We start from the raw sequence: 24,737 nt of genomic DNA on the forward strand, positions 1-24,737 counted from the left end.
ACAATAAATTTTCTGTTATCGACTAATCCGTTTATCAAACCCCTCTGAGCAGATGGAGAGCACATTGCACTTCATACTACTCTGACACTATAAAATATAACAGGATGTAAGGAATATGTTCAAGACCACTTTTCACATTCACTTCAAATGCCTCAGAGCAGTGGGTCAAGAGGTTTTTCCTGTCATGCTGCTGCAGTAATCCAGTCAAATACAACAGTCCTACAATAAATCCTCCCTTCATGATGGTTATAATGTTCATATTTTGCTGCAGCTGTTTTAGAGAGGTGCTGATTCGACTGCAGTTTGCGATGCTGTTTACTGTATTGTGTTATACTAAGCTGTTTCTAATATTTACTCCACTCTCATTAATACAGTGACATCTAGAACATTATCAAGGTATTTTTAGATGATCAGAATAAAGAGGAACAAACTAAAACAGGATTCAGCAGACTGATGCTTCTTTTAAAAGGCTGACCTCCGTGTATTCTCCCCTCAGACCGATGTAGTAGACCCTGGTGCTCTCTGCTCCGAAGTTCTTTGAGATGTGGATGGAGAGGTGCTGAACATTGGAAAAACGAGCAATCCTAGAAATCAGGACACAAGGAGACATTTTAGTTTGAGGTAACAGCTTGGAAATTAAATTCATCAACACTGAACCGTCTGTGTCTAAGAAACCAGGATGTAGTAGAGACTCTTATTAGAAGTTCACAGGAGGAATCAAATATCCTGAGCCATGGTATGCTGTGTGTTCGGAAATTTAATAGGAACACATCCACATGCACACAAGTGGAGACAAGCTTGACTTACTGAGACAACGCTTCTTTGACCAGATCACAAAAGATTTGATTTCACTGCATCACGTCATTGAGCGTCCAGAATTCACTCATGATGCAGCTTACATTCAAGCTACTATCACTTCTCTATGTACATCTCTTGCGGTTCTAGCTATCAGCGATCAAGCTAGCAGTCACAATTTTGGGAAGATGTTCAAACAATGACAAAAACTAGAAGTAGAAGAAAGCTAAAAGAACAAGCTGTAAGTGTCTAACAAGACCTATAAAATATGCAGATTTCTCAAGTCTGCTCGTTCAACGCCTGAAGCAGCTTATTGGGATGTCTCAAACTCAATATATGTCTCATATAGAAAATGTTGGTTTGGGAACCTGACGGGACAAAGTATTCCTGCCTGAAGGTAGAAAGTTGCTGTTCACACGCTCACTTGGTTGGGTACTCCAGCTCAGCGTCAGGGTCTCTGTTGAGTCTGAAGGCTTGTTCAGGTTCTCTGCCGGTGTCGTCGAAGGACATCTGAGGGATGTTTTTGTACCTGGGAGGGAAAAATAAGCAAACTTCATGCCCCATAGTGAGTGTACTTTAACTGCAGATCTGTTTCTTATTTTAATTGGACTTAAATCACTTAAAAACACTCCATTTTGTCTTATGTAGACAATGAATTTATTATAGGGCTATCAACGCCAACACAGTAACACTCGTGATTAACCTGAAAACCTTCATGTGATTATTTCTTTAATGCAAAATCATATTACCAAGTTTGACCCCAACTTCCTCCCATAATCCCAGTGTGGATTTTACCTGACTGTAATACTGAGACATACACCGGGGTGCTGAACAGCAAAATTTTGTTTCGAAAAGCTTCTTAAGTTTAGGTAAAACCCTCCATCACCACACATGCATTGGCTTCCCCCAAAATACAGAAAAGTACTACCATTTTAAACTTGATGGATCACAGCCTATAATTGTGGATAGCTTGATTATATTTTATTATCGATTGGTACCACTAATTTCTAAACAAAGATTTTGGGGTGTCCTGGTGCCCAAGGAGGGTTTAAGACGCTGACGATGTAATTGCAAAATCCCCGGTTCCAATCAGACTGGGTTTACTCTGTTGCCAATCGAAGTGGCAGTGACAGACACTCACAGTCGTATCTCAGCTGGATGAGAGTCGTCATTTTCTCCAGAGATGATGATGCCCTTAAGCTTTACGCTGCCTGTAAAACTGAAAGAGATGACACACAGTTCCTTCGCTGCTGTCTTTGTCAAAACAGGGAAAAAAAAAAAAAAAAAAAACACACACAGGACACTGCGAAAGACGAGAAGCAGAAGCTGTCACAAGAGACGTATGGTGAATTATTAAAAAACCAAAAATGAAATTAGAACTAATATGAAAAGAAAAAAAGCTTAAAGAGTACATCTCATTTCTTTGTGAAGAAGAACCTTGTTGGGAACTTAAATACCAACATATTGTACAATAATAAAAGTAAACTCAATCGGTCCTCCTGCACTGTGTCTTCGTTTGTGTCTACAAAAATACTTTTTTAATAGGTGTGCACACCGACAGGAAAAGCATAAAATGTGTTCATACATGAGAAATGAATAAAGTTCAGGCTAATTATGATGATTTTAGGACTTACGGGATGTTGAACAGCAGCTCTTCATCTGCGTCACTCTCGACATACTAAAAGAAAAAAGACAAACTGGTGTTAATCCTTTCTGAGTAAACGGAGTCTGTTATAACACAAACATTATTAAACTGTGATACTGGTTTAATTGGTTTTAATTAAGTTATCAATTAAGTAAATTAAGTACCAATACAACAATCTAAAATTACTCTACAAGTAAAAGTCCTTTTCTTGTCCTACTTAAATACAAGTATGATCAGCTGACTGTACTTAAAATATCAAAGTAAACATATTTTTCTGCTAAACAAAAGGCCGTTCTGAGTTATATATTATTATGTATTGGACAATATGTCAATACGGATGCATTATGGGATTTTACTGTTGTAGGTGGTCATGGTTGAGATAATTTAACTGCTTTATCTACAATAGGGTAGGTTAATCTATAACAATACATAATTTAAAAACATGTATGTTTTTTTATATCAAATTATAATCTGGAAAGTACTTAGTATCTCTCTGCTTAGTTTCTCCTTCCTGTCCAACATCGTTGCAGTTTGGATCAGGACTGAACCAGGACCAAGAGATTCAGCCTGGTCTCCTTCATGTTGTCCTATCTGTGTGACTAGTGTGCTTGGGATTTGCCTCTTGTTAGACTATGTAGGCTGGAAGTCGCTCGACCTCCTCCCGGATCCATAGTCCTCTTTTATGTTTACAATCTATATTTAATTTGGTCATCCTGATAGTAGATACTGTAATTTTACTATGTTGGTATATTCAACAAACAACATCAATTGCAAATCCATTCCTCCTGGGAGAGGGATCCCTCCTCCTCCTCCTCACAAATAGTGTGATATTAGGCTACAAATAATTTTTTTTTACTAGTTTTGACTACAGTTGTCTAATAAAATGTAGTACAGTAAAAAAAGTGCAATATATTTGCACTTGTAGTGGAGAGGTACCATAACTACATCAAGCATGTTTAAGTCAATGTACTTAGTTACTTAGACTCCAGGGTACATGGTTGTTTATTTATCAATCTACACAACAAGGTTGTATAATGAAAGTGTGTAGTCATTCATGGTACACACACACACATATTTTAACCTATAATTAAATGAATATTAAATGGTAAAATAAATTAAACTATCTGCAGCCTCATGTAATTTGTCAGCCTGAGTGATGTTAATAAAGCTTTGTTTATTTTAATAACTGCGCAGCCCCACAGCGAGACTGCGACAAAAGCCCGGAGTAACTTCTGTGTGACACACATAAAACATCCACCACAGGGGGACACAGGCGGGGTAACTGACCGGGGCAGAGGCTCTGTACGGCCGTTACCTGGTCCCGCTCGTTCCGCTTATCCCACGGTTTGAACACCAGCTTCCCGTCTCCGTCTCTGCTCTCGTTCAGGCACTGCAGCTTCTCCAGGTCGATCCGCAGGTACAGTCCGTACTCCAGGCCCCTCTCCGCGGGCTCATGCTCCCCCTCGCACCCGCCGCAGCCGTGCCCACCGTGACCGTGACCGTGCCCGGACATCGCGGAGCCAAACCCGTTGCCTTTCCGTTACAGACAGCGCACTCAGAGAAACAGAAAGCAGACGCCAGCAGCAGCTCGTCCAGCGTGCTTTTACTAAAGTGAAACGCGAACTTCCGAAGCGATTTATCGTCAAGGGAATTGACGTTACAATTGAGCTTCCGGTTCGAGAGTTCCAAAATAAAACAAACGGTTCGTCTAAATAAAATTTACATTAAATAAAGTTTTACTATTATGAGCTAACAGCTAACAATGACCCTGTTTGTCTGGATTTAGATAAAGACAAAGTGGCGTTAAAATGTGTGCACGTGTACATGTGGATATGTGTGTGCAGGGGACAGCATTAGCAGCAGGCAAATGCTGGTAAAATATTCAAGAGGCTGGTAGATTTACTTAGACAAACACCAGGATAATCTTTGAGTGGCTGGTAAAGTTTGAACATTCACTTAGACCTCAGGAGAAAAAAGTTATTTTTGCACCGTGTGTGTGTGTAAACATATATTTACACACAATCATTTGGTCTTCAAGTAGTTTTGGTATTTATTTAACATTGTTTGGATTGTATTGGATCCCAGCTGGTTATATTTGTATTTATTCATGTGCTTATTTATTTAAACAATATTGAACACTTTGGGTCTCCATAGGAATATGGTATAGGATGTAAATTATTTGAGTTATTTTGAGACAAATATGACATTAATGACAAGTTCAAGTCTCTTTGAAACGTTGAAAGCGAAGATATTTGAAAGCAGCTAAAAAATAAAACATAGCAGAGAAGCATTGAAAAGTCATCTCAAATTAAATGATTTGCCAACTGTAACACTTTAATTTACAGAATTAGCATCAAGATGTAATGTAAATGTGACACAATATTATAAACTCAAGGTTCACTCACTAGCTTTTTCTGACGGTTACAACTGTATCCCACGGCTTTCTTGAAAAAAAAAAAGAAAAAAGGAAAGTGATTACGAAATGCAGATTTTATTTTGTAGGGGAAGAGTGCCTGGCAGGAAATCATCCGCTGCAACATTGTAACCACTTTACCTGCATGAATAGCAAACACAAGTCATGTGCTCTCTGAGTGTCTCGCCTCGCTTACCCCCAAACGTCAATGCTGTCGCAAAACGTTTACAAGTATCCTAAAAACGTCAACATTAAAACAGCCCATGACGGTTCAGCTGTAAATAATATCAGTGCTTCATATTTAATAAGCTGTTGTGTGTTTTAAATGTAAATCTAGTCGGCTAAAATACTACTAGGTACAAACAAGTAACTACTAATAGAATAAAATACAATATTTATCTCTATCTAACAGTTGACTGGTAACCTCTAAAATAATGTCTACTTGTCCAACTTTGAACTACATGATATTACTGGGCAGCTTAACTTCTAATGATATAGCATAATTTATTAGTTATTTTAATAGTCCAAATCAGTAACTGGTAAGTTATCAAATAAATGTAGTGAAGTTAAAAAGTAGTATTTCCATCTTAAAAGTAGTAAAGTTTAAAGTAGCATTAAATGAAAATACACGAGTAAAGTACAAGTACCTCAAAACTGTATTTAGATACACTTGAGTAAACATACTTAGTTACATTTCACCACTAAGCAGTTTTACTATAGAGCTGTTTTTATCCTTCTCAGATTGTTTCATTTTAACTCATCGCATATTAAAGAAAGATTAAGTGAAAATTCAGAAAAGTCGACATAAATTTAACAAGTTTAACATTTGTTAATTTTAATACTTATCTCTTTAATCATGTTGTGACCCCTCAGATTTATATTTTTTTTATACAGAGGGTCCCGTCCACGAGTTTGGGGACAACAAAAAGCTGCGTGAACTTCAAACACTGAACTGAGTTTCCAGCTCTGCAGAGTTTTACCAGTTTACAGGATTTGCTTGAACAAATATGAACTTATCACCTATTAAATCATCATCAATGATAACACTGTAGAAGATGCTATCTATTTTGATCTTGGACGTTAATGATGAGATATTCGAAACAAAGGCAAAACACAAAATGTTGGTTTAATTGGGAATAAATGCCACATTACATGATTTAAGGAAAACATTATGTAAACAATATACTAATACTATTAAAATGCCTACAGGACAGACGGACACTTAAAAAATCCACTCACATTGTCTAGTGACAGCTTTTCCTTGTTACTCTACAGACTTATCCAACATTTTTCAGTGATTTAGAGAGAAAGTAAAGACTTCTCCTGTTGGCACACGTGTTTAATAGAAACAAAGAAAATGTTTGTGTTGCTTGATAAACACCACCACACAAAAACTTTTAAGGGCAAAAAGTCAATTTTAATAAAAATGACCATATAACATTTATTAAAATCTAATAAAATTACAATTTTTAATCTAATTCCATTCAGGCCCATGATGTGGGGTGCCAGGTCCCAGTGTTGAAAATAAATACATCTCCTCATTGTTGTAGACTAAAGCTGCAGGCATCCTATCAGTTTCCTTCCTTATTGTAATTTTCCTCCTCCCTCAAGATATTTGTCACAGTGAAGCAGATATAAACAGGGACACACACATCCAACAGCAGGAAAACATGATCTGAAGCCACAGGAGAGTTAAAATAAGGTGTGTTTGTGTACGCGTACTTCACCGATTTCATTTTTAGCTCTACACATTAAAAACGCACCAGGAAAACCTCTTTAAATATGCAAGTGTATTTGTTTTTTTTAAAAGCCAAGTCTTTAACCAGCCAGTTGACGCCTTGGTTGGCGTGCACCATGCATGCCATTAAAAGAGAAAACAAGAGTGTGTAAAAAGTTTTCCTCATGTAGTGTATCATTTGATCGTAATGGAAAGTGACAAACAACTATTCTTTAAATGAAATGAATGAGCATTCTTTCTGTCCTATGTCTTCTCTGTACGCTAATCATGTAGCTACAGCTAGCAGCTGGTTAGCTTAGCTTGGAAGACTGGAAACAGGTGGACACAGTTAGCATGGTAGCTAAATCCACCTACCAGCACATCTCAAGCTCACTCATTAACACAGTATGTCTAAATTAGTTTAATATGTATAAAACAGTGTACTTTTCTTTGTAAAAATGACAACTGAGCGTTTTACAGAGTCACTGTATGTGGCAAGCTATTTCTAGGTTGTGACTAGTAACTTCCTGGTGTCCACATTTTCTACAAGTTTTTTGTATCTTTTAAACGAACAAGATACAACGTGTTAATTAGTGAGCTTAAGAGGTGCTGGTAGGTAAAATTTTGTTACCTTTGGATAGAGCCAGGCTAGCTGTTTCCAATCATTTTGCTATGCTAAGCTAAGCATACAGACATGAGAGTGGTGTCAATCTTCGTATCAAACTCTTAGTAAGAAAGCCAATAAGCGTATTTTCCAAAAGGTAGAGCTATTCCTTTAAAAATGTCTGCTGCAAAACAAGGAAAAGTAACAGACTGTGTGTTTGTTTGTGTGTGTGTGTCTTAATGTTCTTAACAAAGACGTCACACTCACCATCCTTTATGATTTAAATACTTATTTTAAGACCCCCAAAACAGGTGCCACCACTTAAATAAAATAAAACCATTTTTCCACCAATACTTAGTTCAGTTCATATGATGTTTGGTGGGTAAAGATGAAGGTGTATGTGTGCGTGTGTGTGTGTGTGCGTGTGCGTGTGTGTGGGTGTGTGTGTATGTGTGTGCGTACAGGGATAAGGGATCTCCAGTAAAATTTTCTTAAACTTAAATTAAAAATACAGCTGGAATTCATAAAATACATTCAAGTCTCTTTCACACTATCGGCGGGAGAATCTGTTCTTGAAAGCTTTGATAGTTTTGGCCATCATGGGGGCGATTTCTGCAAGAGGAGGCAGACGAGAACAAATGGTTTGTGAGATTTAAAAGAACTCAAACTTAATTTGATCCTAAACTCTTAACACACACTTACTTTTGACCTGTGGCTTGTCCCGGGCAGCATGCGCTGCTCCTCCCCCTCCCCCTCCCCCTCCCCCTCCTCCTCCTGGTGCCGAGGAGCGAGACGAGCCGGGAGACGGGTCATGTTGGGAAGAAAAGGTGTGGCTCGATTCACCAGAATAGTCTGTGGTAGCTGGCCTTATTCTAAAAGACACAAGAAGAAATAATGATTGATAATAATGATGTTTGGATAGAACCTTTCATACAAGAAATGCAGCTCAAAGTGCTTTAAACAAAAGGAATTACTCCCACAAAGTGCTTCACTTAAAAAAAGGGCATTTAATGAACATTAAAACAGGGATAGATAAAAGGTCAGTGAATGTGCTGAATCTAAAATGAATCAAAGTGCCATAAAGTCCTAAACTAAAACAAAAGTGCAGAAAATAAGTGATGGTTTATTTATCATTTAGTCTGTAAAATGTCCAAAAATAATTTAAAAAAATTAACCCTTTACACTTTTCCAGAGGGTAAAAGTGACATCTTTGAATTGCATACTTGAAAATTTTGGAGCTACACAGAAAACACCCAAAGATATTCAATTATCAGTGTACCAACAATTCTATACATACTTTTGAAGAAAAGCATTTTTCTTGCAATGTTGATTCAAATGTTTTAAATGCATGGCTAATTAATTAGGTATTATATAAGTTTAAAAATGTTGTCTTTATAAATTATGCTGTTTAAAGATTTAAATATGCACATATATTTGTCCAGAATGAGTTTGTGTGTCTTGATGAATGTCTGTCTTGAGATCCACGTGTCACCAATATTGGTGAAATTGGAGAATACAAAATTAGAAAAATCCATAGGTTTACTTTTTAAAGCATATCAATATGCATGTAAATAGTAAGTAAATCTGGTAGATAGAACAGGACACACACTGAAAATACAAGTTAGTATAAAGAACAACTATTTAATTATCACACAAATTAACTCCTGTGATGATGAACTGTAAATACAATCTCGTACATCAATAAAACTCAACATTTATGAAAAGTGATGTGCCTTTACTTCAACTTCAAGTCATAATCCTAAATGTCAGAAATTTGACTATGTGCTAGATATGATACTGACTTGATGGGAGCTGCAGCGGTGGTAGAGGCGGCTGTGGACAAACCACTACTGGTGCCAAACCTCTCCTGCCGACGGCGAACGTCACGCGGCGGCTTGGCGACAGAATTCACAAACGCCATCTTAACCTGCCGACCTGCCAGGACAAACAGAGACACTTAAATGTAAATCTAGTCGCTAAAATAAAATAAAATTAACTGACTTAAACATTCAACATCTGTGACGTTTTTGTAGAAATGAATGTCCATTTTAGCCACTTTCTTGTGCTGATTAATATAAAACAAAAACCCACAATGGAGGAAGTATTCAGATCCTTCACTTAATTAAATAACTGATACCACGCTGTAAAAATACTGCACAGGTAAAAATTACATACAATTAAATTTAAAATGTTTCCTAAGTAAAAGCATTTAAGTATAATCAGGAAAATGAAGTTAAAGTATTAAAAGTACTGGCTGCTGTGCTATTACACATTATATCATTAGATTATTATTGATTTCATTATTTAATTAAAGTAAAAGCAGGATTTAAGGAGAAGCTTCATTTAACAGTAAGAAAACATTTGGTTTTAGCCACAGAAACCAATCATATCCAAAATATGATCAAGAATCAAATCATTTATCTATATAGCTTTGGAGGTGGAGCTTATTTTAACAATTTGGTGTGAGACTACAACTTAATAATTATTTACGTTATGGAGTAATCTCCACACCTCAACGTTATTTAAAATAAATTGAAATAAATAAAAAGAAAAGCAACGAGTCTTCATATTTGTGAAGCTGGAACCAGTTAACCAATTTTCTGTAAATCAAGAAATAATTGTTTTAGTTGGAATTATAGAAACTGTTGCGTAGTTTAATTTATAACAAAATATCATATTTTATAAGATCTTCAGATGTTTTGTGTGTAAAAATCTTGAATTGTAAAGTAACTAAAGCTGTCAGATACACATAGAGAAGTAAAAAGTAGAATATTTCCCTTAAATGTAGTGGTGAAAGTGAAAGTGGCAATAAAAAGAGACAAATTCAAGTACCTCAAATTTGTAATTCAGCACAGCACTTCAGTAATTGTACTCAGTTCATCACAAAGTAGTTATTTCAGATCAAAAACTCAGTTAAAGTTTCTCCAACCTTTCGGCTTGTTGGCGTGAGCGGAGGAGATGTTCTGGGTGAGCAGCCTCAGTCGCTCCTCGCGCTCGTCGTGCAGCCTCAGATACATCTCCCTCCACGACTCGTACTCCTGAGGAGTCTCCCGCTTAAAGTCCCGTTTACAGTGACGCATCCACAGCTCGTCAGATTCCTCAGTAAACCACTGGAAGGATAAAAATCAGTCTCAAAAAGGTTTTCCTACACATTTTGCTTGTTGTTTTTTTCTCCAGATTTTTGTTGAAGTACAATCTAAATGTATACATCTACTGTGGGCCAAAAGTATTTCTCACAACAAAAGGACTTTACAGAAAAGAGTGGATGGGAATGGACAGGTGAAGACCGGGTGTTTCTACCAGACCAATTTTCACTTTTTGTCTAGTTGGGGACAATAAGAAACTGTAATGGATCCCATCCCTTTTCCTCCATTTTTATTTATAGCTTTTATTTTATTTCCATTTTACTTGGCCAACTGTATACTGTGAAAGAGGTGGGAATTTTATATAACAGGTATATAGAGCAAGAGGTAGACTTACATTTGGAGTTGTGTGTGTTTGTTTATTAAGGACATGTATCCTTGTTTTCCCTGTGAAAATTAAAAGTAACCCTTACAGTACCCATACAGTAAACCCAACCTAATCCCTGGTTCCAGGTCTTTTCTGTTGTTTTATTCTATTTATTTTGCTTTTTGATCAACTCAAAGCAATAAAATAGTTGTAAAAAAGTACAGAATGGATGGGAAACACAGAGGAGGACATTTAGGACAAGATTTAGGCCCCACATTAATCAGGAAAATATACTTAATACATACATACATATTTAAATGTACACTTAAGCGTTTGGGTCATTAAATTGTTGGGGGTATATTTTAATGTCATGTGAAACTATCGTTGTTCTTTTATCTTTACTAAGCATTTGTTAATAATAACAGCAGAACTTTTTCCAAGGTGCACGGAGTTGGGCAAAACTCCAGCCACATTTGTACTATAAACATATAAACTTCATTGTGAGACCAAAGCGTTTCGAGGTTAGGGTTGTGGGCGAGGGAATGCATTTAGGGTCCTCACAAGGACACAAAGACAAATGTGTGTGTTTGTTACCTGGTTGCTCTGCTCGATGCGATACAGCTGCTCAGGTGTACATCGCTCCAGCACCGGTTCCAGGATCTCAAACGGCACTCCTCCGACCTCAGCGATGGCTGCAAGAGCACAGAATCTTTTACCCACCATGGGTAAAAAGTGGCCACAGAGCAGCACATATTGAGGCTTTCTGTTTATCTTTTATCCTTTGTGGTGAGGCCCGCCCTCTTGTTCTCCACTTGACAAATTCCCCTGTGTAGTATTTCATGTAGAACAAATTCAATGCAGAATAAAAAAAATAAAGTTATGAATAAATATAGTGCTTATTTTATGGTATACACGCTTCTGACAACACTGAAGGCATCTGCTGAGACTCAGTGACCGTTATGTAGATTTGTTGTTCATGATTTAGAGAATATACAGCCTCTCACAATCAATGTTGTTCTGCAGCACCCGTATGCACTGCTCGTACAAAGTCATCATCCTGGGCAAGTACGCGGTCTTGGATCCTGAGTAGACCACCATCTTGGAGTTGAATCGCTTCCCTGTGAACCCGGCGTCCTCCTCGTCGTTACAGGCAGGAACTGAAAGTAAAGAAGGGAGAAAGTAAGAAGGAAATCAGACACAGCAGGGCTGGAGGGAGTGTAACAGATATAGATATGCTGACAGTGACAATTTTCAACTACAGCTTGATAAGAATTGACATGTACGCCAAAATGTACTTGTTCGTACATGTCACATTATGCTGAACTCAGTCTGAGTGATCAAGAAGCTTCTCGGCCTCTGAGGATTACAGCTGTATAGTAGTTACGTGTTGAGAGTACAAAAAAAACAACACAGTGCAACAGGGGTTATCTCAATTTCTATCTCAATGACGACTCCACAGTTTGGGATAGAGCCGGAGTTGATGGAGTGTGTTGGAAGTCATCCTATATCTAATACTGGAGGTAGAATGAGAAGTATTAAGAGTAAATCTGACCTTAGAATAGTATTGAGGGAATCTGAATAAATGTTTTTCTGATCTGAAGTAGTATTTGTCAGCTCAGCAGTTATCCTAAATCTAGCATTGCAGGTTTAAACAGACCTTAGGGTAGTATTAAGGGTTTCAACATAATTATATAGCAGTCTTAAGGGTTTTGGTCTCATGTGGCATGAGGCATTATCAGAGTTTTGGACTGCAATGCAAAGTTTTGCTATGATACTTGTTTCTTTATTAATCTCGCCATTTTCTTGTTGCTATAAAACAATCAAACAATGATCCCCTTGTCATAGATTTATGTGTTTAGTAGTCTCATGTCCAAGGAAATTCAACACGATAGGTGAGTAAACATCAACTTAAAGTCCAGCTGTTATGGATACCATAAGACCAAATAAAAGTGAGTTATTTTCTTAGTTTTTAAATATGTGATAACTTAATGAATTATTAGCCTAGGTGATGCATTACCTTTCCGTCTCTGAGGGGACAGCGGTGTGACGTCGATGGAGGGCAGGGGTCTGTAATTGGGTTGAATCGCAGGCAGAGGGATTTCAGGGAGAGTCGTAATGGCCTCAACCACCTGCAAACAACATTACATTAACATCAACAAGCAGGATCTGCAGACAACGTTTCAAACTAAGAGTTTCAGATAATAAATGAAGGCAGATAAAACCTCAACTGGCAGAGAAGAGCAGTCAAATTACACAATAAGCTAAATAGTATGTCATTTTGGTAAAAAGGCTTATTTACTATCTAGCTGAAAGTTAGAGAAAGAGGTCGATATAGTGTGTTGCTAGTTGGATATTGTTTTACCTTTGGACAGAGCTTCTTCAATGTGAGGATTTGATGCTTGTCTTTGTCATGTGTGCGATAGTAAACTTTGTTTTAGGTTTGGACTGTCGGTTGAACAAAACAAGCAATCTGAGTGGGAAGTTATAACGGCCTTTTTTCACAATTATCTGACATTTTATAGACCAAACAATTTATCAGTTAAATGATAAAATGAACGGCAGATTAATCAATAATCATTTTTATTGAGGCTTGAGCAAACTCTATCCACTAATGAAGACTGTGAGATATGGTTAAAAACTTCAGAAAAAGCTCGTAAATGGACCTCGAGTGATGATCATTTTGTCAAACTACTATCTAGAATTAACTTTCGCACTTAAAAAAAAAATCTGTATAGTCTCAATTAAATACCAATTAATAGCCACATAACTGAAATTAAAAAGGATACTAATAATGTAAAATGATCTTCTTGTTGTCTCTGCTGCTGTTCTTACCCTCTTGCGTTTTTCTGGTGTCGCTGCTGCTGAACTGGAGCCTGAATGTGGCCTCTTGGTACTCTGAGTGCCGTTAGCCTTGCTCGCTTTAGAGGAAGAGGAGGGCGTGGGCGGCGGAGGAGGGGTGCGTGTACGGTGGGAGGACGACGTGGAGTGAGACGGTCGACTGTGTGATGAGGACGATGATGATGATGGCTTCTTCTTCTTCTTGACAGCCGGGGCGTCATATGTTAGAAAAGACTCAAAGGACATAGTGGGGGTCTCGAAGGCTTCCTCCTCCTCTTTGGGTGGAGAGTCCTTCGGCGCCCGCGGTCGCCCTGGAAATACAGAGGCAAATGGTTAAAATTAGAGGGTGCATTGAAATCAGGAGCCTGGTCTGATTTAACCTTATATTTATGCTTTCTGAATAAAGTCAATACGATTTCTACTAACAGAAGCTGAAAGATAAAAATCCTGCTTAACTTGTTGGTTGCTTCAAACCATGGCTGCGATTAATCTGCTAATTATCTTTCAAAATAATTCTTTGATCCATAAAATGTAGAAATGTAAAAAATTCAATATTAAAAAATGCCCATTGCAATGTCACAGAGCCCAGTGTGATGTCTTCAAACCGTCTGACAAATGATCCAAACCCACAGATATCCAGACAAAGAAAAGCAGAAAATCTCAACATTTAAAGAAGCTGGAGCCAGAAAATGTTTTAGCTTGAAAAATTTATTTAATTCTTAAAATGCTAAATTAGTTTTTAAATGTTCTGACATACATACACTGTTTGCAGTGGAGGAATGTAACTAAGTACACTTTAGTACAATTTTGAGGTACTTACTCTAGTTAATGCCACTTTTTTTTTCTACTCCACTGCATTTACTTGATGGCTTTAGTTACTTTGCAGATTTAGATTATTAATAATCAATATAAATCAACTAATAATATGTTAGAGAATACATTAATTCATTTAACTATAATCCAGTTATATTATTTGAAAATGGCTTTCTGCATAACCAGTACTGTGTATTTTGATGCTTAGACTTTAAATGCAGGAAATTTACTTGTAATAGAGTACTATTATACTATATTGTACTTTTACTCAAGTAACAGATCTGAATATGTCTTCCTCCACTGACTGATTGTGATGCTTTATATCAATCCACGGTATTAAAACATATTTTGTCAATGTGTCTAGCTTTCTAACAAGAGAGTAATCACTCATTGTTGTTTAGGAAACTTTGCATTTTGCTTATAAATTAATGGTTTGAAGTTTCCTGTCAGCAGAATTACTAACAACCAGGTTATATCTGCTCAAAATGCCGGTACAGGATGTTGCTCTTGGTTGTGGCCACATTTCATGAGCTGATAAAACAGTGACATATTTTCTGATGCACAGAGCTTCACAACTATTCATCTGTTAAACACATAATCTTTATTTTGACTTCTATAATGATTAGAAGTTTAAATAAAGTAAGCTTTGTATTTGATCTGGAGCATGAAAACAAGTGCAAAGTGTTCACTGATAAACTATCACAGGCTCTTATTGCAAGCAAGAGGTAATTAACTAATCTCTGCTTTCCAAACATAAACACACTGGGAAGTGTAATGTAACTGCAATTAGTAAGAAATCCTTTCTATTTTGTTGTGGGCTGTGGTATAGTTATCATACGGTTTTATTTATAATTAAGACACATCTCGTGGCCTATTCCTCATGAGACAAAACATCAGCTGAACAGGATGAAATTCTGGTTTAAATTAAATTAAATTTGAGGCTATTGAAGATACTTTTTGTGCTTTTTGTTGAGTAAAAGATGAACGTGAAGGCAGTTTTTTGGATGGATATTTAACAGTCTTGAGATCAATAATCATTAGTGTCTTACTCATGTATGAGTATGCAGCTCTTCTCGTGCAGTTTTAACCCCAGTTGTTCCCTTTTTTGTTTTCCTCTTAAGTAGCTATAATAATCTTATTCCACGCTATATGAAACTGAAAAGATTTGATGGGCAACAGTGTACTAAACATGAGCAAGTTTGAAATTGTCATTAAATTGGAGCCAGTGAGAACATGAGATTGTTTTAAAGACAGAAGACCATGGAGGGATCACTGGACAGGGCTCAGTAGGCCCCAAAGCAGTAGCATCTGTTTGAAGCGTGTCATAGGGATCAGGCAAAATTGGGGACGTCCCAAACGGGGTTTTTTTGCTCTTAATGCTTTAAAGGGGAACTCCACTGATTTTACACATCAAAGTCTGTTTACAGGTCTTGGGGAGTTTCACTATATACGTTAAAAAGGATGGGTGGTGATGGCGCAATGGATAAGATGCCTTTGGTGTGAGAGACCCAGGTTCAACTCCCCACTCTGACCCATCTAGCAAGACACTTAACCCCTAGTTGCTCCAGAGGCATGCGACCTCTGACATGTATAGCAATTGTAAGTCGCTTTGAAAAAGCATCAGCTAAATGAATAAATGTAAATGTAAAAAGTTGTATAAAGTCTTTTTAGCCTCCTATTAGAGCTGAGTGAAATCTGATAAAGTCACTTGATTCAGCGCCTGTTCTGCCTGCTGCAGGTATCTGCCTTTATAGAGTCCAATCTAATATTTATTCTAAGTCTACTAGAAATAAATAAAGGGGCCCTTTACTGTATGTCTCTGTGCTCAGAACTGAAGAAGCCCCTTCGGATGAAAGGTGAAACGTCTTCAAGTATCTTCAACCAGTCCAGTTGCTCTTGATTTTAACCTTCCTTGGATAACTATGACCTGAATGATTGAGAATCTTCACAGATGTCTGTGCTCAGGAGTTCGTTGTCTCATAATTTGTCCATGCAGAGGACAAACAGGAAAATAACTCCAAACACTTCATATCAAGGTATCTCTGGCAAAATGTCACAGTGAACCTCTTCCATCAAACACAAACTGTACGGACACAAACATACTCACCGTCATCTCCTCCTTTCTTCTTCTCCTCCCTCTTACTCTCATGTGTGGTAGACTTCCTGCTGTGCTTTGCAGCCTTTTGTGCTGGATTCTCTCTGTCCGCGCTGCGTTTCTTTCCTTCACCACCGCCTCCTCCTCCTCGATCGCTACTCATCTGTGCATGGCGCTGCCGCCGTTCCTCGTCTCTGTCCCTGTTTCTGTCAACGTGGTCATGGTTTTTGTTGGGTTCTTTGTTTGGTTTGGCGTGGCGGATCTCTTTGCGAGGAGGCGGGGGACTAGGCTCAGGCTCAGGCTCAGGGCTCTCGTACTCGTCCAACTCGTAGCCTCGACGCTGTGGAGGGGTATACTGCACGTGTTGAGGAGGTGAGGGCGAGTAGTTCGTGTGATAGCCTCTCTCCTCCTCCTCTTCCTCCTCCTCTTCCTCTTCCATGTAGGAGGGCTCCTCCTCAGGGGAGGGCTCCCGGGTGCGTCTGTGTCCTCCTCCAACACCTGCCTCTTGGCCCCGAGAGTGTGTGTGTGCCCGCGATGCCTCTTTGACGTGGCTGTTGGTGGGTCTGAGACAGAAAGATCGACAGTGGTGAAAAACACACGAGTCACAGACTTGTTTGACTCAACACAAACTCGATGTATTATTAAAAGGTCTGGGAGATAAATATTATTGCATATTGTCTTTCAGTGAGATTATACCGTGGGGATGTGATCGTATCATGTTATTGTCTAGAAAAATTCTCTTGTACGAATTAATCATTCAGGTTCAGTGTGTAGGTTTTAGAGGCATCTAGTGGCAAGAGTTGCGAATTGCAACCAATGGCTCACTGAGCGCTCCCCTCCCCCTTTCCAAGCGTGTAGGAGAAGCTACGGTGGGCGACACACACTGTCGGCTCTTTTGCTAAATAATATGTGCAGTCCTCCATTTGTCCAAATTTCACTTCTCTTCTTACTTCTAATAAACAGACGACTACTACGCCTACAGCTGCTGCTGCTGCTGCTGCTACTACTACTACTACTACTTCTTCTTCTTCGTATGTATTCAACGTAGTGACGAAACTCGGTCTGTAAAGCAGTTTGTCCGTTTGGGCTACTGTAGAAACATGGCGCTGCAACATGGCGACTTCCATGTAGAGGACCCAGATAGAAATGTCTCATTCTAAGGTAATAAACACATAACAGTTCATTATATAAGGTCTTTATTCACCACTAAAAACATAGTTATGTATATTATATTGCATTTCTTTCAGCAGATCCTCCAGACAATTACAAACTGAACCTTTAAAGCAACTTGTAATTAAAAACTAACAATGAGTTTTAGAACTTTTACATTGGTTTTCTTTGATGTACTACATAACAGTGGGACTGGGCTTAGTGTATTGATCTTATTAATACTGTCAGATAGCTTTTATCCATTTCGCCCAGCTCTAAATGACACTGCACTTCCACCACATGTATCTGATGACTATAATTATTTTTTTTTAAATTAGTTGCAAAACATGCAATAAATTACACAAAGCCCTAGGAGTTTATACATTTATACACCTCTTACAGGTTAACATATCAGTAACTCATTAACAGTCTGAAAATTGTGAAATGTGCAGAAGCTGTGTGAGCATTTGTATGCAAAAATAAGTCATGTTGAATGATGTGAACTACTGTGAATAACGACTCTGGTTCTTTTGTGTAGATAAAGAATTCGAGTACACATTTATCTCTTTCCTCCAGAGTTCTCACTTATTTAAACTAGAACAATGGTTGGCAACCTGGGGCTCGTCAGATAAATCAGGTGGCGAGACAAAAACCAGCATCAGAGAGCAGAAAAACACATTTAAGCTACAAAATTACTTTCCCCCAGACATTACTGTAATTTGTTCTCTCCTACCAGATCATTTTATTTTACCTCTATAGGCCTCTTTAGAAAAATTCAATAGGCAAAAGCTACTGGTCTGGGAGACAATTTGTGTTTAAAATGTATTTCTGAGTTGGAGCTATTTTACATACAACATTTTACATTTATTATTTTACAAGCTGCATCTAAAACCAAAATACACCCAGTAGCATATGACTCAGCTTCAGAGTGAATATCTCCAAAATTGGAGTTTATTTTTTTAGAAAGAATAGATATTTATTTCCACAAGTGTTTTGAGGGAGCAACCAACTTCAGTAACTCTGAGTTTAAGACCCCTGCAACAAGATACAGGCAAACGGTGATGATGTGTTACAAGCAGACTTTGTTTTATTTGAAGGGGCTCCTGATTTAAAGGTTGAACATGCAGTATACAGTGACATGAGAACTAAAACGTGGACTCTCCCCCACCCTTGCTACTGTTTGCATGTCCCGGCAAAGGTACACAGGACATACCTGTCTGCAGATTGTGGAACCAGTTTCTTCCATTTGGCTACAAGGTTTTTTGCCACCTCTCCAGCTACTTGATGTTTCCTAAAAGAATTCACAGTCTTCCCCACTCCAGTTTCCTGCGAGAGAACAACACAAAGTAAAATCACGGATCACTGTCTCTATTATTTAAGCACAGATTTAATTATTAAACTCAACAACACAAGGCAAAGTTAATTGAATATTTTATGTTTTAGCCTCAACGTCTCGCTGCAGGTAGACGTAACATGATATTTTGTCTGTATATGTTCAGCAGTTTTACAGCTGTTATCATATCTTTGGCTGCTTCAGCTGAGTGGTCTGATTGGCCAGAAACATGCTGAGGCTGTGGTGATAATTGGCATAAATTGCACCTGACAAGAAAGAAGAAAATGGCCGAGCAAGGAATTTTGTGTTCCCAGAAAAGCTCTGAGAAACTTCTGGGAACTGTACACTACAACCACTGTCACATATCGCTTTTCTTCCAGCGTTGTCAGGGATTAAATGCCTTGTTAAAGAGCACCTTCCCCAACTGGTTATCTACTGATCTTGTCTGCTTGACTCTGGAGTCCAAGCAGGCCACAGGAGCTTGCACAATTTCACTGCAGCAGCACTTTTTATTTGGAAATCAAGAGGATGTGAACTAATCCTTACCACCAGTATGTCCACAGTCATGGGGAGTTCCCCCAGTCTTTTGAAAGTCTTTAGTAGCTGAAAAATAGAGAAAACTTTAGTAATATAATAATCTAAAAGAAGACTTGTATCAAAGTTGACTGATTTCAGTATCAATAACGAGGTCTACACAAGTATAACTTATTATTACTTATTACTAATCAGTAATAACCGATAAGTAGTACTATTACATTGCAATACATTAAATTAAGTATGAATCCTCATTTAAATCTAAATATATTTTGTTAGTATTAGCCGCGATAGACTGTAAATCACAATTTCTCTGATTATCACAGTTAAGACAATACAACCATATGTACTGTAAGGGAATCCAAATTAGTCAACAGATGGTTTAGTATTAATGTGATGAAATACACTGATTGATGAACAGTTGTGTGTGAAAGTTGATTCTCGACCCCGATACTTTATTTCGACAAAAAAAACTGCATCTCCTGGTCTTCTTCAGCAGAATGCGTTTGCTCAGTGTTCGTGATTACAGGTAGTATGTAGGAGTATACATACATATACACACCTGTTATAACACGATCGATAGTGGTTCAATGCTTAGATCATATGACGACAACTGAGCCATCTCCATCACTACCAAGCAAACTCTATGTAGTTAATAAGAGCAAGAGATTGGGTTGAAAGCAATGGAAAAAGTGAACAAGTGGACCTTGAGTTAAGATTAAACTTCAAAACATCAATAGATTTTCCATAAAATGTATTTTATCAGATACATTGCACGTCACTACTGAAAAAAAAACACCTCATGATGGCAGTTAATATGTTTAAAATTAAGTAATTAATCTCAAGCATATTCACACATCTGTATGCATGAACAACTGTTTTTTTTAAAACAGGTTTCAATTTCAACCAGTCTTTTCCCTTCTGGATGATTTACATGAAAACACTCAGATGTGGATCACATCTGCACACATTATTTTGGTTTTTAAAACTGTCTGACTTAATTAATATCCACCTGGTTTAAACCTGCTCTGTCCCTGACCTTTTAATTGAAACAGTTAAAATTCACAGTGAATCACATTGTGGAGAACAGCAACAGCCCTGCGTCATGGAGACTGGATGATGTCGTGGCCTAACGGGGCAGGGCTGTAGTAAAATCACTGAGCTGCGATTTCACTAATTTTGTACTTAAACGATTACTTCTTTATTCCGGAGCAGAGCTTCTATTAAACAAACCTATCACACAGATCGCAAGCTTTGTTTTGGCAGGCACACACAGGTTACATATCAGAAGACAAAGTAAACAAAGGGGAGGTCGGACATTGTCAATTATCATTTATCCGCTTTTAATTTTCAACATTTTGAAAGCAGACCCCAGTGCAGACACGTGCACCTGTCGTGTAAACTGAAACTAGATGAATCCGTTGAACATTAGAGGCCTGAAGTCGCTGAAACTGTCATTACTTTCCGCACCAACGGTAGTTAGCTTGATGGCTAACGGCTACTCTGGCCCCGAGTTTCGTTTTATGATCAATTATGTTGCTGTTATTGTTGTTGTTATTGTTTTAATAAACGATTAAGTATCTATACAGCCGATAAGCTTAGTATTAGCTAAAAACATGGTTAAAGAAGTAGCGTTACGTTATAACTAGTTAAAACCCCTTAATTATCGTGACGTTCCACATGACGCCTTCACATGCTGTCGGAAATGCTGAAACTGCAAGGAGAGCATTAATGATTCATATTTAAATCTATTAATCAAAGTATGGTCTTGATATAGATCATGTACACATGGAGATGTGTACAGGACCAAAAGTAAGATATGCATATCTATCTGGTGGTTTAGTGACGATTAACTAAGATTTAATGTATCTGCATTCTGCAAAACAGATACTGAAACCACAGAGCTTGTTTTTCTTCTTCTTGTCAATCTCAGCTATTTTGGAAGAAAACGGAAGAATGGTTTCAGATAATATGCAGTAAACTACAATCACATGTATGTAAAGTAATGGTAATGAAGGAGAAACTGGAACATTTACTGATATTCACAAATTCTTGTAGTTGCAGATGATCACAAAGCAAAATCAACAAAAACTCAAGTCCCTGACTGTCCCTGAAACTTTTATTAAAACTTACACATTATATTTATGTATTCTATTCCTACTTATATTTTTGAGTGTTTATGTTTTTCTACTCAGACATATCCCAAAGATCTATAATACTGCAGTTGTATTGTCTTGTTTTTGTAGATTTACCGTTCAGAAATTTGATGATGGGATTATCGCATATAAGACTGATAAGTCCAATTTGTATTTCAACACAGTCATGATTTTCATCCTGTGTCGTTTGTTGTAAGACATTGCTACAAGATGATTTTCTTCTTCTGATTTATAAATTAAACAACCACTACAGAAAACTATTATTGTTTGCTTTGGTACTTTAGTATTACCATTTCCCTCTATTTTATACTTCTACTCCACTACACTTATATGATGACTTTAGTTAATAGTTACTTTTCAGATTTAACTTAATATTAAAAAATATAAAATCAACAATTAAAGAATTATGATGTATCATAGGTTGAGATAAGACTTTATTTATCCCAGGGGAGAAAGTCATAAGCTACAGAGCAATATATAAAATAATTAAAATTAACTCTTAATTATTTACCAGTTGTAACACTAATGAGTATTTTCACTTTTGGTACTTTAAGTTAGGGCTGGGCAATAAAACAATAACGATAATTATATGATATTCCTCAATAACAATAGTGTTCAATAAATGCTTGATTTAAATCATTTGAACCACAAACAAATTAGCACCTAATCTTTCTATTAGGATGTTTATTTTGTTGAGGAAAAGGGAGCGAAAACGTATTTTTCTTAATTTAACTCATGCATATTTGTTGAAAATAGATTTTGTTATAATTGTTGTGAATGTTCTGCCTCAGATTTTTTAAGTGACTCACTGTTTGGCATCAAGTGTTTGTTCTGACCATAAAGAATAAATAATAAACCATCTGGTTTCTACAACCAAAATCCACCTTTAAACTTGAAAGGAATAATGATTTGACATTTACCATGATAATTATCAATATCGAATGATATGACATTTTTAATCGTGATAATATTTTTGGTCATATAACCTAGCCTTACATTAAGTATATTTTGATGTCACTTCGACTTTTAATTTTGAATGCAGGACTTTTACTTTTAGCAGTATTTTTACACTGTGGTATTGCTACTTTTACTTAAGTAAGATATCTTAATACGTTTTCCACCACTGCTGCTGTTACAGTACTACTATTATATGTATTTCCGACCCTACAAAGCAAATTAATGCTCTTTTACGTTGGAGATTATCAGAAGACGGAGGCCTTCAAACGCAGCATTTAAAAAACGGTTGCGACTTTAGGAGCACTGTCGTGTTCGCGTCTTCGTTTCGGATATCGCACAAAAACCGTCGCGTTTAGGGAGACGGTCGGGGCTAAACCCTCAAGCCTGTCTCTCTCCACCTGTCCAGTGGTTACCTTTCGAGGCTCTGGATTCTCCAGGAGCCGAGACTGAAGTCTATCCACTGTTTCCAGCAGTTCCTCCGCCATGTTTACTGCTGGTACCCTGTCGCCCGGAAGCTACTTCATCCTGACTGAACAGAGAAAGTAAAAAAAATAAAGGAGGTTCCGCTAGTTTGGTGACCGCTGCTGCGAGGTAGACGCGTTTTACAGCCGTTTAAAAATAATATCAGTAAGCTTAAAAATAAACCGGCATCAATACGTACATTAAGAATTAAATTATTCAGAGTCGTGGAGAGAAACCTTAAGTTTGCACATTAAGAGAACTGTCATGAAAGACGGAACTACGTCACAGCACAGCTGACGGAGCACGTTCGGAACACCTGTTAGTTTGACGTCAATGACGCTAACGTAGCTTGTATTATAATTTACTGTGGAACCTGGTCACGTTGTATCTGCCTACATGAAAATGCAGTATTCCTACAGACCTACTGGTAAGTTAAATAGTGTTTGAGGCAGCGGTGACATGGTATTTGGTTGTGGTGAATTATTTTATAGAAACTTTATAAATATATCCTATGGTAAAATACCATACAATTTCTGCATATTAGTAACTCATGTTCCTGTGGTACGTCTGTGGTATTGTACTATACATTCTGTGGTACTATATCACATATTCTGTTACTGTACCATATATTCTGTGTTACTATATCATATATTCTGTGGTATTGTACCATACATTCTGTGGTACTATATCACATATTCTGTTACTATAGCTTATATTCTTTGGTATTGTACATATATTCTGTGTTACTATATCATACATTCTGTGGTATTGTATTATACATTCTTTGGTATTTTACATACATTCTGTGTTACCATATATTTTGTGGTACTTCTATACCACATATTCTGTGTTCATATATTCTGTGGTACTATACCATATATTCTGTGGTATTGTACCATATATTTTATGTTACTATGCCATATATTCTGTAAGGCCGTACACCATATGAATATACCACTGGAACATTTTCCAGTACCACAGTAAATAATTGTAAGGGAAATAGGCTATATGTTTGTTTTTGTATAAAAATATTTAGGCCTATTTGAACTAAAAAAAAAAGATTAAAAAAAAAGATTTGTTTGTGGATCTGAAAAAACATGCTGAATTCAGGTGACAAGTAATGATCATATTAATTACCAATAAATCTGTTGAGATTAGTTTGTCTGTAAAATTTTCATCACAATTTCTCAATGTGACGTCCTCAGATTGCTGATTTGGCTGACCAAGAGTCCAAATACTCAATTTACAATAATATAAAAAATATAAAGTAGCCTAGTATATCCTCAAATTTGTGAAGCTTTAACCAACAAATGTCAGTTTTAGCTTGATAAATGACGCCTGGCTGAATAATCAGTTGACTAGACTGATCATTTCAGCACAAGTTAGAAGATAGAAGATTTTGCTTCTACTCCATCTCAGAGGCAAATATTGTACTTTTTACTCCACAGCATTTGACAGCTTTAGTTACCAGTTACAGAGAACAATTTTATATTTATACCCTTCCTGTCCAGTGAAGTGAATGTTGCTCGTAAAGTGTTTCTTTATGGGTTGAGAAAATTCTCCTACTTCTTACGCTAAATAAATTTAAACCCAGATTGTATCAGCTGGAAAATTAGTTGAAAACTGGGCTGTTTTTCGGAGCTCATGAAAAGCTGAGTTTATAATACCAAACATAAAATATAATGCATTTCTGTAGATTAAACTACCAAACAAATTGATGTTAACTTTAAACAGCAGTAAGATGCAATGTACACATTCATGCAGATAATATATGAT

At 37.2% G+C, this 24,737-nt stretch overlaps 2 protein-coding genes across 2 annotated transcripts; both read right to left on the reverse strand.

The window, feature by feature from the left end:
- Positions 1–475: 475 nt before the first annotated feature.
- pithd1 (PITH (C-terminal proteasome-interacting domain of thioredoxin-like) domain containing 1) lies at positions 476–4,100 on the reverse strand (the record flags this gene model as incomplete). Its single annotated transcript, XM_038727925.1, is given in 5 exon segments — positions 476–584; positions 1,220–1,324; positions 1,937–2,014; positions 2,430–2,473; positions 3,756–4,100. Coding segments are annotated over 5 exon segments (534 nt in total), but the record flags the coding sequence as incomplete, so codon positions are not given.
- A 1,855-nt stretch (positions 4,101–5,955) lies between these two features.
- eloa (elongin A) lies at positions 5,956–23,229 on the reverse strand. Its single transcript, XM_038727924.1, has 13 exons — positions 23,161–23,229; positions 22,913–23,028; positions 19,399–19,455; positions 18,733–18,845; positions 16,383–16,933; positions 13,457–13,773; positions 12,642–12,753; positions 11,629–11,781; positions 11,219–11,316; positions 10,104–10,284; positions 8,977–9,109; positions 7,877–8,046; positions 5,956–7,786 (listed from the first exon to the last, which is right to left on the reverse strand). The coding sequence occupies exons 2-13, from the start codon at positions 22,982–22,984 to the stop codon at positions 7,725–7,727; spliced, it is 2,019 nt and encodes a 672-aa protein (XP_038583852.1). The 5' UTR covers positions 22,985–23,028; positions 23,161–23,229; the 3' UTR covers positions 5,956–7,724.
- Positions 23,230–24,737: the final 1,508 nt, after the last annotated feature.

The sequence above is a fragment of the Micropterus salmoides genome, unplaced genomic scaffold (genome assembly GCF_014851395.1).
Source record: "Micropterus salmoides isolate LMB-PRFRI ecotype aquatic unplaced genomic scaffold, ASM1485139v1 Ms_hic_scaffold_1846, whole genome shotgun sequence".
NCBI classification, from domain to species: Eukaryota; Metazoa; Chordata; class Actinopteri; order Centrarchiformes; family Centrarchidae; genus Micropterus; species Micropterus salmoides.